At 46.2% G+C, this 12,227-nt stretch overlaps 1 protein-coding gene across 1 annotated transcript; it reads right to left on the bottom strand.

Moving 5' to 3' along the window:
* Positions 1 to 17: 17 nt before the first annotated feature.
* On the bottom strand, positions 18 to 11,195 carry LOC309498965 (uncharacterized protein; the record flags this gene model as incomplete). The annotated part of the gene is made up of 4 exons (XM_082169959.1): positions 11,097 to 11,195; positions 975 to 1,066; positions 637 to 751; positions 18 to 319 (listed from the first exon to the last, which is right to left on the bottom strand). Exons 1-4 carry the CDS (start codon positions 11,107 to 11,109, stop codon positions 18 to 20), a joined length of 522 nt encoding a protein of 173 aa, XP_082026085.1. The 5' UTR covers positions 11,110 to 11,195.
* Positions 11,196 to 12,227: the final 1,032 nt, after the last annotated feature.

Genomic DNA, 12,227 nt, shown 5'->3' with positions numbered 1-12,227 from the left:
CCTACTATGTGACTATTTCACAAAGTCAACGGAATTGTGTACATACCACCGTGTGTAAGCTGCCATGGCCAAACAATCTCGTCAGATAGAATGGTGTCCAATGTCAGTTTTTCTGCATTAGGAACCAAGGTGTTATACTTCTCCACTACAGAATTTACGATTTTTTTTTCCTCCCTGATCTTTCGGCGGATTCGGGCACGTCCTTTGCATCCGTCACTGTCCTTATAAAGACGCTGGGACCTCCTCTTAACACTTGCCACCAGCTCCTCTATTCGGCTGGCAACAGCGGCAACATCAGCATCATTTGGGGATGTTGTTGCTGAGAGGAAGAAATGAAGAGATAAGAAATATGCTTCTTGATTCCATGAAAAAATATTTTTGGTGTATGAGCAAAATAAAGCCTCAACAATCTTTTCATATTTCTCTGTAACTGAGAGGCTACACTTGTAGCTAAGTTTGAGTATAGTTAGGTTCTTTATTGTCCCCATGGGGATAATCTTGTCCACACGTCATCAGCAATCAGAGTGTGTGCTCTTTGACTACGATTACAATGAGCCTCTTTGGAATTGCAGCCAAGCTTAGTCAGAAGTGATACATCAAGCACCATATCAAACAGTATAAAACAGTATATCCTACCTTCTGCCCACTCATTGACATCAAAGATCCACCTCTCCAGTTGACTGTCTGAGATGTCCATTACCGTTTTCATGGCCTCCAGGTTATGCAACTGGCATTGCAGGGCTATTTTGGCCTTCAAACATAAATGACAATGAGGGAAACGCCTACAACTTTAACAATAATTGTTGATAAGGATTGTGAAGTACCTTCACTATTAGAAAACCACATACAACACTAATTAAATATACAGTATATTCGTATGTACTTGGACTATCAATATATATGGTATGAACATTTAATATTTTATTTTACAATATCGCTATGCATTTTGCATAAGGGAAAACTGGTGTCTTTACCTTCCGATATCGGCGGGCAAGGGTAGAAGCCAAGTTGTCAAACTTTTGTTGGTTCCAGCGCATGGCCATGATCGTCAGCATGTCTATGCGTCCTGCAAAAATAAAAAATATGAGATTATCACCTTTCTTTCCAGTAGCAGTAGGAGAAGAAACTGTGCAGACTTGAATCACAAACTTTTCAGAGATAATAACTTACAGTACTATGGAACTATTAATCTGCTGTCTTGTGCCATTTGATTACTGTCCCATGAAAGGGTTAGGTAAATAGCACAGGATAGTGAAGAAATAGCATGAAACAGTGGCGCAGGACAGTAGTCAAATGGCATAGAGCACTATGGCAGGACAGTAGGTGAATGGTACTCTGATGTCAAGTCAAGTCAAGTCAAGTTTATTTGTATAGCGCTTTTCACAATACAGATTGTATCAAAGCAGCTTCACAGTATTACATTAAAATAATACAACAAAGTTTGTTTCAAGAGGAATTTATTGATTGATAAAATTAAGTTAAATATCCCCAAAATATCCCCAACTGAGCAAGCCAAAGGCAACAGTGGCAAGGAACCAAAAAACTCCATCAAGTGACCTAATGGTGTCCTAAAACTCCATCAGGTGACCTAATGGAGAAAAAAAAACCTTGGGAGAACCCAGGCTCAGTCGGGGGCCAGTTCTCCTCTGGCATTTATGAGCTAGAGGCCGGATTGTAGTTTGAACTGTAGGATTATATGAATGCCTGGCTGAAAAGATGCGACTTTAATCTAGTTTTAAACTGGGAGAGCGAGTCTGAGCAACGAACAGTATCAGGAAGACTATTCCAGAGTTTTGGAGCCAAATGTGAAAATGCTCTCCCTCCTTTGGTGGTTCTAGATATCCTAGGTATGACCAAAAGCCTTGAATTTAGTGATCTTAAAGAGCGCGATGGATTATAGGGTGATAGAAGATCCGTCAAATAGACTGGAGCTAAGCCGTTTAGGGCTTTATAAGTCAGTAGCAATATCTTATAATTAATACGGAGCTTTATAGGTAACCAATGCAGTGATGATAAAATCGGTGTTATATGATCATATTTTCTTGATCTCGTAAGAACTCTAGCGGCGGCATTTTGGACTAACTGTAGGTAGTCCAAATAGGCTGTTCATGGAAAAACGCCCATACAAATAAGCTGCCATTGGACTCATAGTGCCCCCGATGGACCGTAGGGCGTATATGGATGACAACTGCCCATTAAATAGTGGGCATTTGTCACTTTGTGATAACCTCTGCATCCGCAAAGCACTTCCCAATTCCCCCGGAATAGGTGGTATACGGACAGCCTTAGGGGGCGATACTGAGTTAATGCCCCCATAAATACCCCAAACCTACCCCCACCCCCACCGACCCCCAAGCCACTCCCACATCCCACTAACCCACTATTTGTCCAATAACCCACTATAGTATGCTAATGTCCCCTTGACCTCCCCCCACCCCTCCCACTCCCAGGCCACGCCCCCCATCCCACGAACCCACTATTTGTCCAATAACCCACTATAGTATGCAAATGTCCCCTTAACCCCCCCCCCACCCCACTCCCAGGCCACGCCCCCCATCCCACGAACCCACTATTTGTCCAATAACCCACTATATTGTGCAAATGTCCCGTTGACCCCCCCGACCATTCCCAAGCCCCGCCCCCATCCTACGGACCCACTATTTGTCCAATAAACAACTATAGTTTTCACAAAAAAAATTGCCTTCGCTCTAGAGCCCTACGCTTTCGGTATGTCGCTCGGGGCATGCCCAGGGGTCACCGTGCCGAATTTGGGGCCGCTGGGACTTTTCTATAAAACTCCCACCCGCCCATTAAATGAATGCGTTTGCCACAGTGGTTTCGCGGACACCGCTTCGAAAGGGCCAATCGACTAGGGGGCGCCATTTTCCGTCTCGCCACGGCCCCCTGGAGCGGGCGGAAAAGTTTGGTGGACCTACAGCCTCGTTCTGTGGTCGAAAGGTCAAAAAAGACACTCCATAGTGGTTTCTCTGACACCCCATCGAAAAGGCCGATCGACTAGGGGGCGCCATTTTCCGTCTCGTCACGGCCCCCTGGAGCGGGCGTAAAACTTTGGTGGACCTACGACCTCGTTCAGGGGTCGAAAAGTCAAAAAAGACACTGCACGTCCATCAACAAAGGGCCCCTTGGACGGCCCCTGTACATAGACGCAGGGTCGTGGTTCCTTGAGATTTGAGATTTTGACCCTCCAGGGGCCCCCGATGAATGGCCCCGAAGCGTTAAAGTCCAGGACCTTCCTGAAAAAACACCCATCCATCGCTGCCATCAAACTCAGTCCACTTTCGCATCCAACATAGAGGCTGAATTTTTTTGTCTTTGCTCTACAGACCGGCGCTTTCGGTATGTCACACGGGGCGGGACCAGGGGTCACCGTGCCAAATTTGGGGCCCCTGGGACCTTTCTATAAAACTCCAACTCGCCCATGAAATGTTAGAGGCTGAAAATGTCAGTTTTAGGCTTAGGTGTAGGGTTAGGGAAAATGTTTTGCCTTCGCTCTAGAGCCCTGCGCTTTCGGTATGTCGCTCGGGGCATGCCCAGGGGTCACAGTGCCGAATTCGGGGACCCTGGGACTTTTCTGTAAAACTCCCACCCACCCATTAAATCAATGCATTTGCCACAGTGGTTTCGCGGACACCGCTTCGAAAGGGCCGACTGACTAAGGGGCGCCATTTTCCGTCTCGCCACGGCCCCCTGGAGCGGGCGGAAAAGTTTGGTGGACCTACGACCTCGTTCAGGGGTCGAAATGTCAAAAAAGAGACTGCACGTCCGTGAAAGCCCTACACCAACAAATGGCCCGTGGGACGGCCCCCGTTCGTAGACGCAGTGTCGTGGTAACTTGATATTTTAGATTTTGGCCCTCCAGGGGCCCCCGACTCACGGCCCCGATGCTTGATAATCTAGGACCTTCCTAACAGAAGTGTGCCACTTATAACCAACTTTCACTCAAAAGGCTCTTAGGGTATACAAGTCAAAGAGACATCGGGCAGAGATTAGGGTTAAAGGGTGAAAATGTGTTGCCTTCGCTCTAGAGCCCGGAGCTTTCGGTATGTCGCTCGGGGTGGGCCCAAGGGTCACCGTGCCGAATTTGGGGCCCCTGGGACTTTTCTATAAAACTCCCACCCACCCATTAAATGAATGCGTTTGCCACAGTGGTTTCGCGGACACCGCTTCGAAAGGGCCGATTGACTAGGGGGCGCCATTTTCCATCTCGCCACGGTCCCCTGGAGCGGGCGGGAAAGTTTGGTGGACCTACGACCTCGTTCAGGGGTCGAAAAGTCAAAAAAGACACTGCAAATCCATCAAAGAAATGGGACCTGGGACGGCCCCCCGTTCGTAGACGCAGTGTCGTGGTACATTGATATTTGAGATTTTGACTCTCCAGGGGCCCCCGACGCACGGCCCCGAAGCGTGAAACTCTAGGACCTTCCTAAAAAAAATGCCCCTCCCCCGACATCAAATGATTTAAAGGCCTGAAAGACCCTTTCAGAGTGAGAGTGAAATAGCCTTGAGGTAGAGATTTTGCACAGAGGCTTAATTTTTTTTGCATTCGCTCTAGAGCCCTGTGCTTTCGGTATGTCGCTCGGGGTGGGCCCAAGGGTCACCGTGCCGAATTTGGGGCCCCTGGGACTTTTCTATAAAACTCCCACCCGCCCATTAAATGAATGCGTTTGCCACAGTGGTTTCGCGGACAGCGCTTTGAAATGGCCGATCGACTAGGGGGCGCCATTTTCCGTCTCGCCACGGCCCCCTGGAGCGGGCGGGAAAGTTTGGTGGACCTACGACTTCGTTCAGGGGTCAAAAGGTCAAAAAAGACACTGGAAATCCATTAAAAAATGGCACCTGGGACGGCCCCCTGTTTGTAGACGCAGTGTCGTGGTACCTTGATATTTGAGATTTTGTCCCTCCAGGGGCCCCCGACACACGGCCCCGAAACGTGAAACTCTAGGACCTTCCTGAAAAAACGCCCATCCCTCACTGCCACCAAACTCAGTCCACTTTCGCATCCCCAATAGAGGCTGAATTTTTTTGCCTTCGCTCTAGAGCCCTGCGCTTTTGGTATGTCGCTCGGGGTGGGCCCAAGGGTCACCGTGCCGAATTTGGGGCCCCTGGGACTTTTCTATAAAACTCCCACCCACCCATTAAATGAATGCGTTTGCCACAGTGGTTTCGCGGACAGCACTTCGAAAGGGCCGATCGACTAGGGGGCGCCATTTTCCATCTCGCCACGGCCCCCTGGAGCGGGCGGGAAAGTTTGGTGGACCTACGACTTCGTTCAGGGGTCAAAAGGTCAAAAAAGACACTGGAAATCCATCAAAAACGGCACCTGGGACGGCCCCCTGTTCGTAGACGCAGTGTCGTGGTACCTTGATATTTGAGATTTTGTCTCTCCAGGGGCCCCTGACACATGGCCCCGAAGTGTGAAACTCTAGGACCTTCCTGAAAAAACGCCCATCCCTCACTGCCACCAAACTCAGTCCACTTTCGCATCCCCAATAGAGGCTGAAATTTTTTGCCTTCGCTCTAGAGCCCTGCGCTTTCGGTATGTCGCTCGGGGTGGGCCCAAGGGTCACCGTGCCGAATTTGTGGCCCCTGGGACTTTTCTATAAAGCTCCCACCCACCCATTAAATTAATGCGTTTGCCACAGTGGTTTCGCGGACACCGCTCGGAAAGGGCCGATCGACTAGGGGGCGCCATTTTCCATCTCGCCACGGTCCCCTGGAGCGGGCGGAAAAGTTTGGTGGACCTACGACCTCGTTCAGGGGTCGAAAGGTCAAAAGTCCAATCGACCAGCTGCGGCACAATTGCTATGCCCACAAGACTTGAGCTCAATAGGGGCAAAAATAAGGGTGGTGCACTACCATATCTCAGCACCTGGTGGCGCTAGAGAGACGAGACCGAGCCCGTTCGACTGCGCATGGCCCAGTCAGTACACGTACCGAGTTTTAGCTCCCTGGGACCTATGAAACTCAAGATATTGGGGGGCTCAACTCGGGTGGGGGGGGACTCACCTGTATCTACCCAAAAACTCACCCGTATGTTTTTGACTTAGTAATTTTCAGCCAGTGAATCCCTGTAACGAATTGGGGATTTCAGCATATGTGCTGAAGTCCACAATTCCTTACAGGGATTCAACGGACCATTGTATGAGGTCAGACCTGCTGTACACCACACAAGGGACACAACACAACACACTGGTGTACATTTCACCCATTAATTGTGCAAAATTTGCAAAAATTCATACTGTCCACGGACAGCGCACAGGGGCCCTGTCAATTAAGTTGCAGGTGGGATGCTGTTTTTGACTTAGTAATTTTCAGCCAGTGAATCCCTGTAACGAATTGGGGATTTCAGCATATGTGCTGAAGTCCACAATTCCTTACAGGGATTCAACGGACCATTGTATGAGGTCAGACCTGCTGTACACCACACAGGGGACACAACACAACACACTGGTGTACATTTCACCCATTAATTGTGCAAAATTTGCATAAATTCATACTGTCCACGGACAGCGCACAGGGGCCCTGTCAATTAAGTTGCAGGTGGGATGCTGTTTTTGACTTAGTCATTTTCAGCCAGTGAATCCCTTGGTGATGTCGATTCTCGTTAATTAAACCACCTCCACTGTACTAAGCACACTCGACTGAACATGTCACACTGATTTTCAGTCATTTTAGTGCTTAATTTTCATTAAAATGCAGTGTCCGTGAAACCACTATTTTGCAGCCACTGAATAGGTTGGAGCTGGGACATTTATGTGTTTTTGCTCTCCCGTCATGGGTGATGTCGATTCTCGTTAATTAAACCACCTCCACTGTACTAAGCACACTCGACTGAACATGTCACACTGATTTTCAGTCATTTTAGTGCTTAATTTTCATTAAAATGCAGTGTCCGTGAAACCACTATTTTGCAGCCACTGAATAGGTTGGATCTGGGACATTTATGTGTTTTTGCTCTCCCGTCATGGGTGATGTCGATTCTCGTTAATTAAACCACCTACACTGTACTAAGCACACTCGACTGAACACGTCACTCTGATTTTCAAGTCATTCCAGTGCTCGATTTGCATAAAAATGCAGTGTCCGTGAAACTGAATAGGTTGGATCTGGGACATTTATGTGTTTTTGCTGTCCCGTCATGTGTGATGTCGATTCTCGTTAATTAAACCACCTCCACTGTACTAAGCACACTCGACTGAACACGTCACACTGATTTTCAGTCATTTCAGTGCTTAATTTTCATTAAAATGCAGTGTCCGTGAAACCACTATTTTGCAGCCACTGAATAGGTTGGATCTGGGACATTTATGTGTTTTTGCTCTCCCGTCATGTGTGATGTCGATTCTCGTTAATTAAACCACCTCCACTGTACTAAGCACACTCGACTGAACATGTCACACTGATTTTCAGTCATTTCAGTGCTTAATTTTCATTAAAATGCAGTGTCCGTGAAACCACTATTTTGCAGCCACTGAATAGGTTGGATCTGGGACATTTATGTGTTTTTGCTCTCCCGTCATGGGTGATGTCGATTCTCGTTAATTAAACCACCTCCACTGTACTAAGCACACTCGACTGAACATGTCACACTGATTTTCAGTCATTTTAGTGCTTAATTTTCATTAAAATGCAGTGTCCGTGAAACCACTATTTTGCTGCCACTGAATAGGTTGGATCTGGGACATTTATGTGTTTTTGCTCTCCCGTCATGTGTGATGTCGATTCTCGTTAATTAAACCACCTCCACTGTACTAAGCACACTCGACTGAACACGTCACTTTGATTTTCAAGTCATTCCAGTGCTCGTTTTGCATAAAAATGCAGTGTCCGTGAAACTGAATAGGTTGGATCTGGGACATTTATGTGTTTTTGCTGTCCCGTCATGTGTGATGTCGATTCTCGTTAATTAAACCACCTCCACTGTACTAAGCACACTCGACTGAACACGTCACACTGATTTTCAAGTCATTTCAGTGCTTAATTTGCATTAAAATGCAGTGTCCGCGAAACCACTATTTGGCGGGAAAACAGTGGCGTTGCGACACGTGGATTTTAAGATTAACTTTCAAAATATTTTGATGAAAACCATTTATCAGCACTCAGCTCGCTCCCCTGAGTCCGTGGCACCAAGTGTCATCCCAAAATTACACTGTCCGTGAAACCACTATTTTGTACAATGGAATAAATGGCACGTGGGATCTCCATATCTCAGCTCTGGAAGGCTCTAGAGCCTCCAATCTTGCACTCCTGTCTGCGCCTCATCACCCTCTATCAGAATCCAGAGTTTCGAGAAGATCAGAGAAACTTTTTTTTTCGACCCCAAAAAAACGACAGGCTATATATACTAATCTAATCTAACATATTGTAATGGATAACAACATGTTACACTCACCCGGGGGAGGGCGACTGTCGTAATCGTGCTCCTGCACCAGCAGCGCGGCATCATTATAGCCTGTCGTTTTTTTGGGGTAGAAAATTAAGGTTTCTCGGATCTTCTCGAAACCTTGGATTCTGACAGAGGGCGATGAGTTGCAGACAGGAGTGCAAGTCCTGGCTCTCTACACTTCTCCTGAGCTGAGATATGGAGATCCCACGTAGCATTTGTTCCATTGTGCAAAATAGTGGTTTCGCGGACAGTGGAATTCTGGGATGAAACCTGGTGCTACGGACTCTGGGGGGCCTGCTGAGTGCAGTGAAATAGTTTTTATCATGACAGGAACTTTAATTAAAATGTCTAGCAACGATACTGTCTGAAAACCCATACAACAGATTGCATGTGGGACTGTCCAATTGCAGCTCATTGAATGAATGGCGGAAAAACATTTTCAAAATATAGTGGGTTATTGGACAAATAGTGGGTTCGTGGGACGGGGGCGTGGCTTGGGAGGGGTTGGGGGGGGGGTCAACGGGACATTTGCCCAATATAGTGGGTTATTGGACAAATAGTGAGTTCGTGGGACGGGGGCGTGGCTTGGGAGAGGGGTGGGGTGGGGGGGGGTCAATGGGTCATTTGCCCAATATAGTGGGTTATTGGACAAATAGTGGGTTCGTGGGACGGGGGCGTGGCTTAGAGGTCAAGGGGGGGGCAACTGGACACTTGGTCACTTTAGTGGGCAATCGGACAAATAGTGGGTTAGTGGGACGGAGGGCATGTGGCGCCACACTCAGGATGAATGGCGAACTGCATTGGGGGGGGCTCGGATTTCGGGGGCCTCCCGTCGGGCCCCCGAGGGGGTTGGGGCCACTCGACCCCGCCCGCGTCAGTCGGTCATTCGGGGAGGGTCGGCTCGTGGCGTCAGCCGACCCCCCAAAAATTTCGGGGGGTCGGCGCGCACGTCCGCCAACCATCGTCCGCGAACCCACTCCCTGTGGACCGTTTGGACGCTTTCTGAAGTTCGGGACTAGCTAGAGCTTGTTTATAGAGGATGCAGGACAACCAGCTAATAAAGCATTACAGTAATCCAGTCTCGAGGTCATGAATGCATGAACTAACTTTTCTGCATCAGAAACTGATAGCATATTACGTAGCTTAGCAATGTTTCTAAGGTGGAAAAAGGCTGTTTTTGTAACATATGAAATATGATTTTCAAAAGACAGGTTGCAATCGAGTATAACACCCAGGTCTTTTACTGTAGAGGATAAAGTAACAGGACATCCTATGATGTTAAAGTTGTATTGTGCGAGGTTTTGTGGGCGGTTTTTTGAACCGATAAGTATTACCTCTGTCTTGTCTGGATTTAATCAAAGAAAATTACGCGTCATCCAATCTTTTATATCTTTAACACACTCTGTCAATTTGGAAAATTTAGCGTTTTCATCCGGCCGTGATGAAATATATATTTGAGTGTCATCAGCATAACAATGGAAACTAATTCCATGTTTCCTTATAATATTTCCAAGTGGCATCATATATATTGAAAATAACAGAGGGCCTAATACAGATCCCTGCGGCACTCCATAGTTTACTGGAGTTATGATCAATTTTTCTCCATTTAAATAGACAAAATGGTAGCGGTCAGATAGGTATGATTTGAACCAGCTTAGTGCTTGTCCTTGAACACCAGTATAATTTTGTAGTCGATCTAAGAGTAATGTATGATCTATAGTATCGAACGCAGCACTAAGATCAAGTAAAACTAGTATTGAGATACAGCCTTGGTCAGAAGCTAAAAGTAAATCATTTGTGATTTTAACGAGCGCAGTTTCAGTGCTATGATGCGGTCTGAATCCAGACTGAAACTTTTCATAGATATCATTTTGTTGCAAGAAAGAGCCCAGTTTCTAATATTTTAGACATAAATGGAAGATTTGAAATGGGTCTATAATTTGCTAGATTATTATGATCTAATTGTGGTTTCTTAATGAGAGGTTTTATAACTGCCAGTTTAAATGTTCTTGGAACATGACCTAAAGATAAAGACGAGTTAATAATATTGAGGAGAGGCTCTTCCACTACAGGTAACACTTCTTTCAGTAGTTTAGTTGGTATAGGATCTAATAAACATGTTGTTGTTTTAGATGAAGTGATAAGTTTATTGAACTCTTTTTGTTCTATAGTTGTAAAGCACTGTAATTGTTCTTGCGGGGTGATAATTGAAGCTGAATTATAAGGCGCGATTGAAGATTGAACGTTTACAATTGTGGTTCTGATGCTTTCTATTTTCTCAGTGAAGAAGTTCATTAAATCATTACTACTGAACTGTAACGGGATATTTTGTTCGGGTGACGTCTGTTTATTTGTTAGTCTAGCCTCGGTGTTAAATAAAAACCTTGGATTGTTTTGCTTGTTTTCTATTAGTTTGCGGAGGTGCTCAGCCCTGGCCGCTTTTAGGGCCTTTTTATAACGTGACATACTGTCTTTCCACGCGATTCTAAAGAATCGATGTGTATTTTTTAATATTGCACTGCCCTTCCTTATTATCCTCACATCAAATAAAATAGGATGATGGTATTGTAATCGATCCATCCATTTATGTTGAATATTCTGAGCTTTATATTTTCAGAGTCAGCATATATGCATGAGCTCAAAGTGGCTCACCATTGTCATCAGGATCAAAATTGACTGGTTACCTTACCTGCTTTTGACATGTGCTTTGTCGTAACAGCAATCCTCGAGAGGAAGGCGTTGCACTGCTCCACCTCTTCCCCAAGAGTCGAACCAGCCCCCTCCTGATATGCTCCACTCCATTTAGAAAAGAAAACAAAAAAGAAAACCTAAGTGGCAACAATCTTATGCAGGATTTCAGGGAAAGAAAATGTCATGGACAATCATTTTTTCTTACCTCACATTTGAAATCATGAGCTTTGGCATGAAAAACAGAAAGAAATGGCCTCATGGTGAGGAGATCCTGAAGCTCAGGGCATTTCTCTGTCACTCTCTGGAGGTAAGGCCAGTATTTGCATGCCACATCCATTGCAAAAAATGTAACTGGCTTACAGGCCATTTGCTTTTGTAGGTACAGGGGGTAGGCAAAAATCTCCCCCCTGAACATATTGAGGGCACGAAGGAGAACCCCATGACGACATACAGCGAGTTCCAGGCCCTCCTCGTCTGTTTTTCCTGAGGACTTCTGAGACGTTTCATGCGCCGATGACCATTGCCCTCCACAGACACCTCTTCCAGAGACCTAAAACATGGAAGATGAACAGTCCAAACTTGTTCAAACAAAGTACTCTGTAGGACGTGGTGTTTTATAGGTAAATATAGTGAAGTTGTGCAAGTTTACATGACTGGTTGAGGTATGGACATAGTCCACAAATTTTGCAACGTCATCATCATTCGCGATGAACACGCCATCAAAGATGGCTTTTTCCTCCGATCTAAATAAAAGAGATACATATTAAAGGTGCTGTAAGCGATGCCACGCGTTTTTTAGGCCAAACATTTTTTTGTCACATACAGCAAACATCTCCTCACTATCCGCTAGCTGCCTGTCCCCTGAACACACTGTAAAAAAACACGGTCTCTGTAGACACCACAGGCTCCACAAACGGCAACAAAAAGAAACTGGGCTCACCCGCACCACGAAACACAACAAACAGTGTTCCAGCCAATCACCGACAAGAAGTATTTGAGGGTGGGGTTTAGGGGGTTAGTGCGCGTGCACATGAAGTGGGTGTGTGGAGGAGAGAGAAGCATGAAGAGGGAAGTTTGAATTATGGCCGAAACACGACATTCCGATGAACAAATTGCAAAGAAGAGGGAC

Source organism: Leuciscus leuciscus (genome assembly GCF_965113295.1).
Source record: "Leuciscus leuciscus genome assembly, chromosome: 1".
In the NCBI taxonomy this organism is placed as follows: domain Eukaryota; kingdom Metazoa; phylum Chordata; class Actinopteri; order Cypriniformes; family Leuciscidae; genus Leuciscus; species Leuciscus leuciscus.
This window is presented reverse-complemented; position numbering and strand designations above follow the sequence as displayed.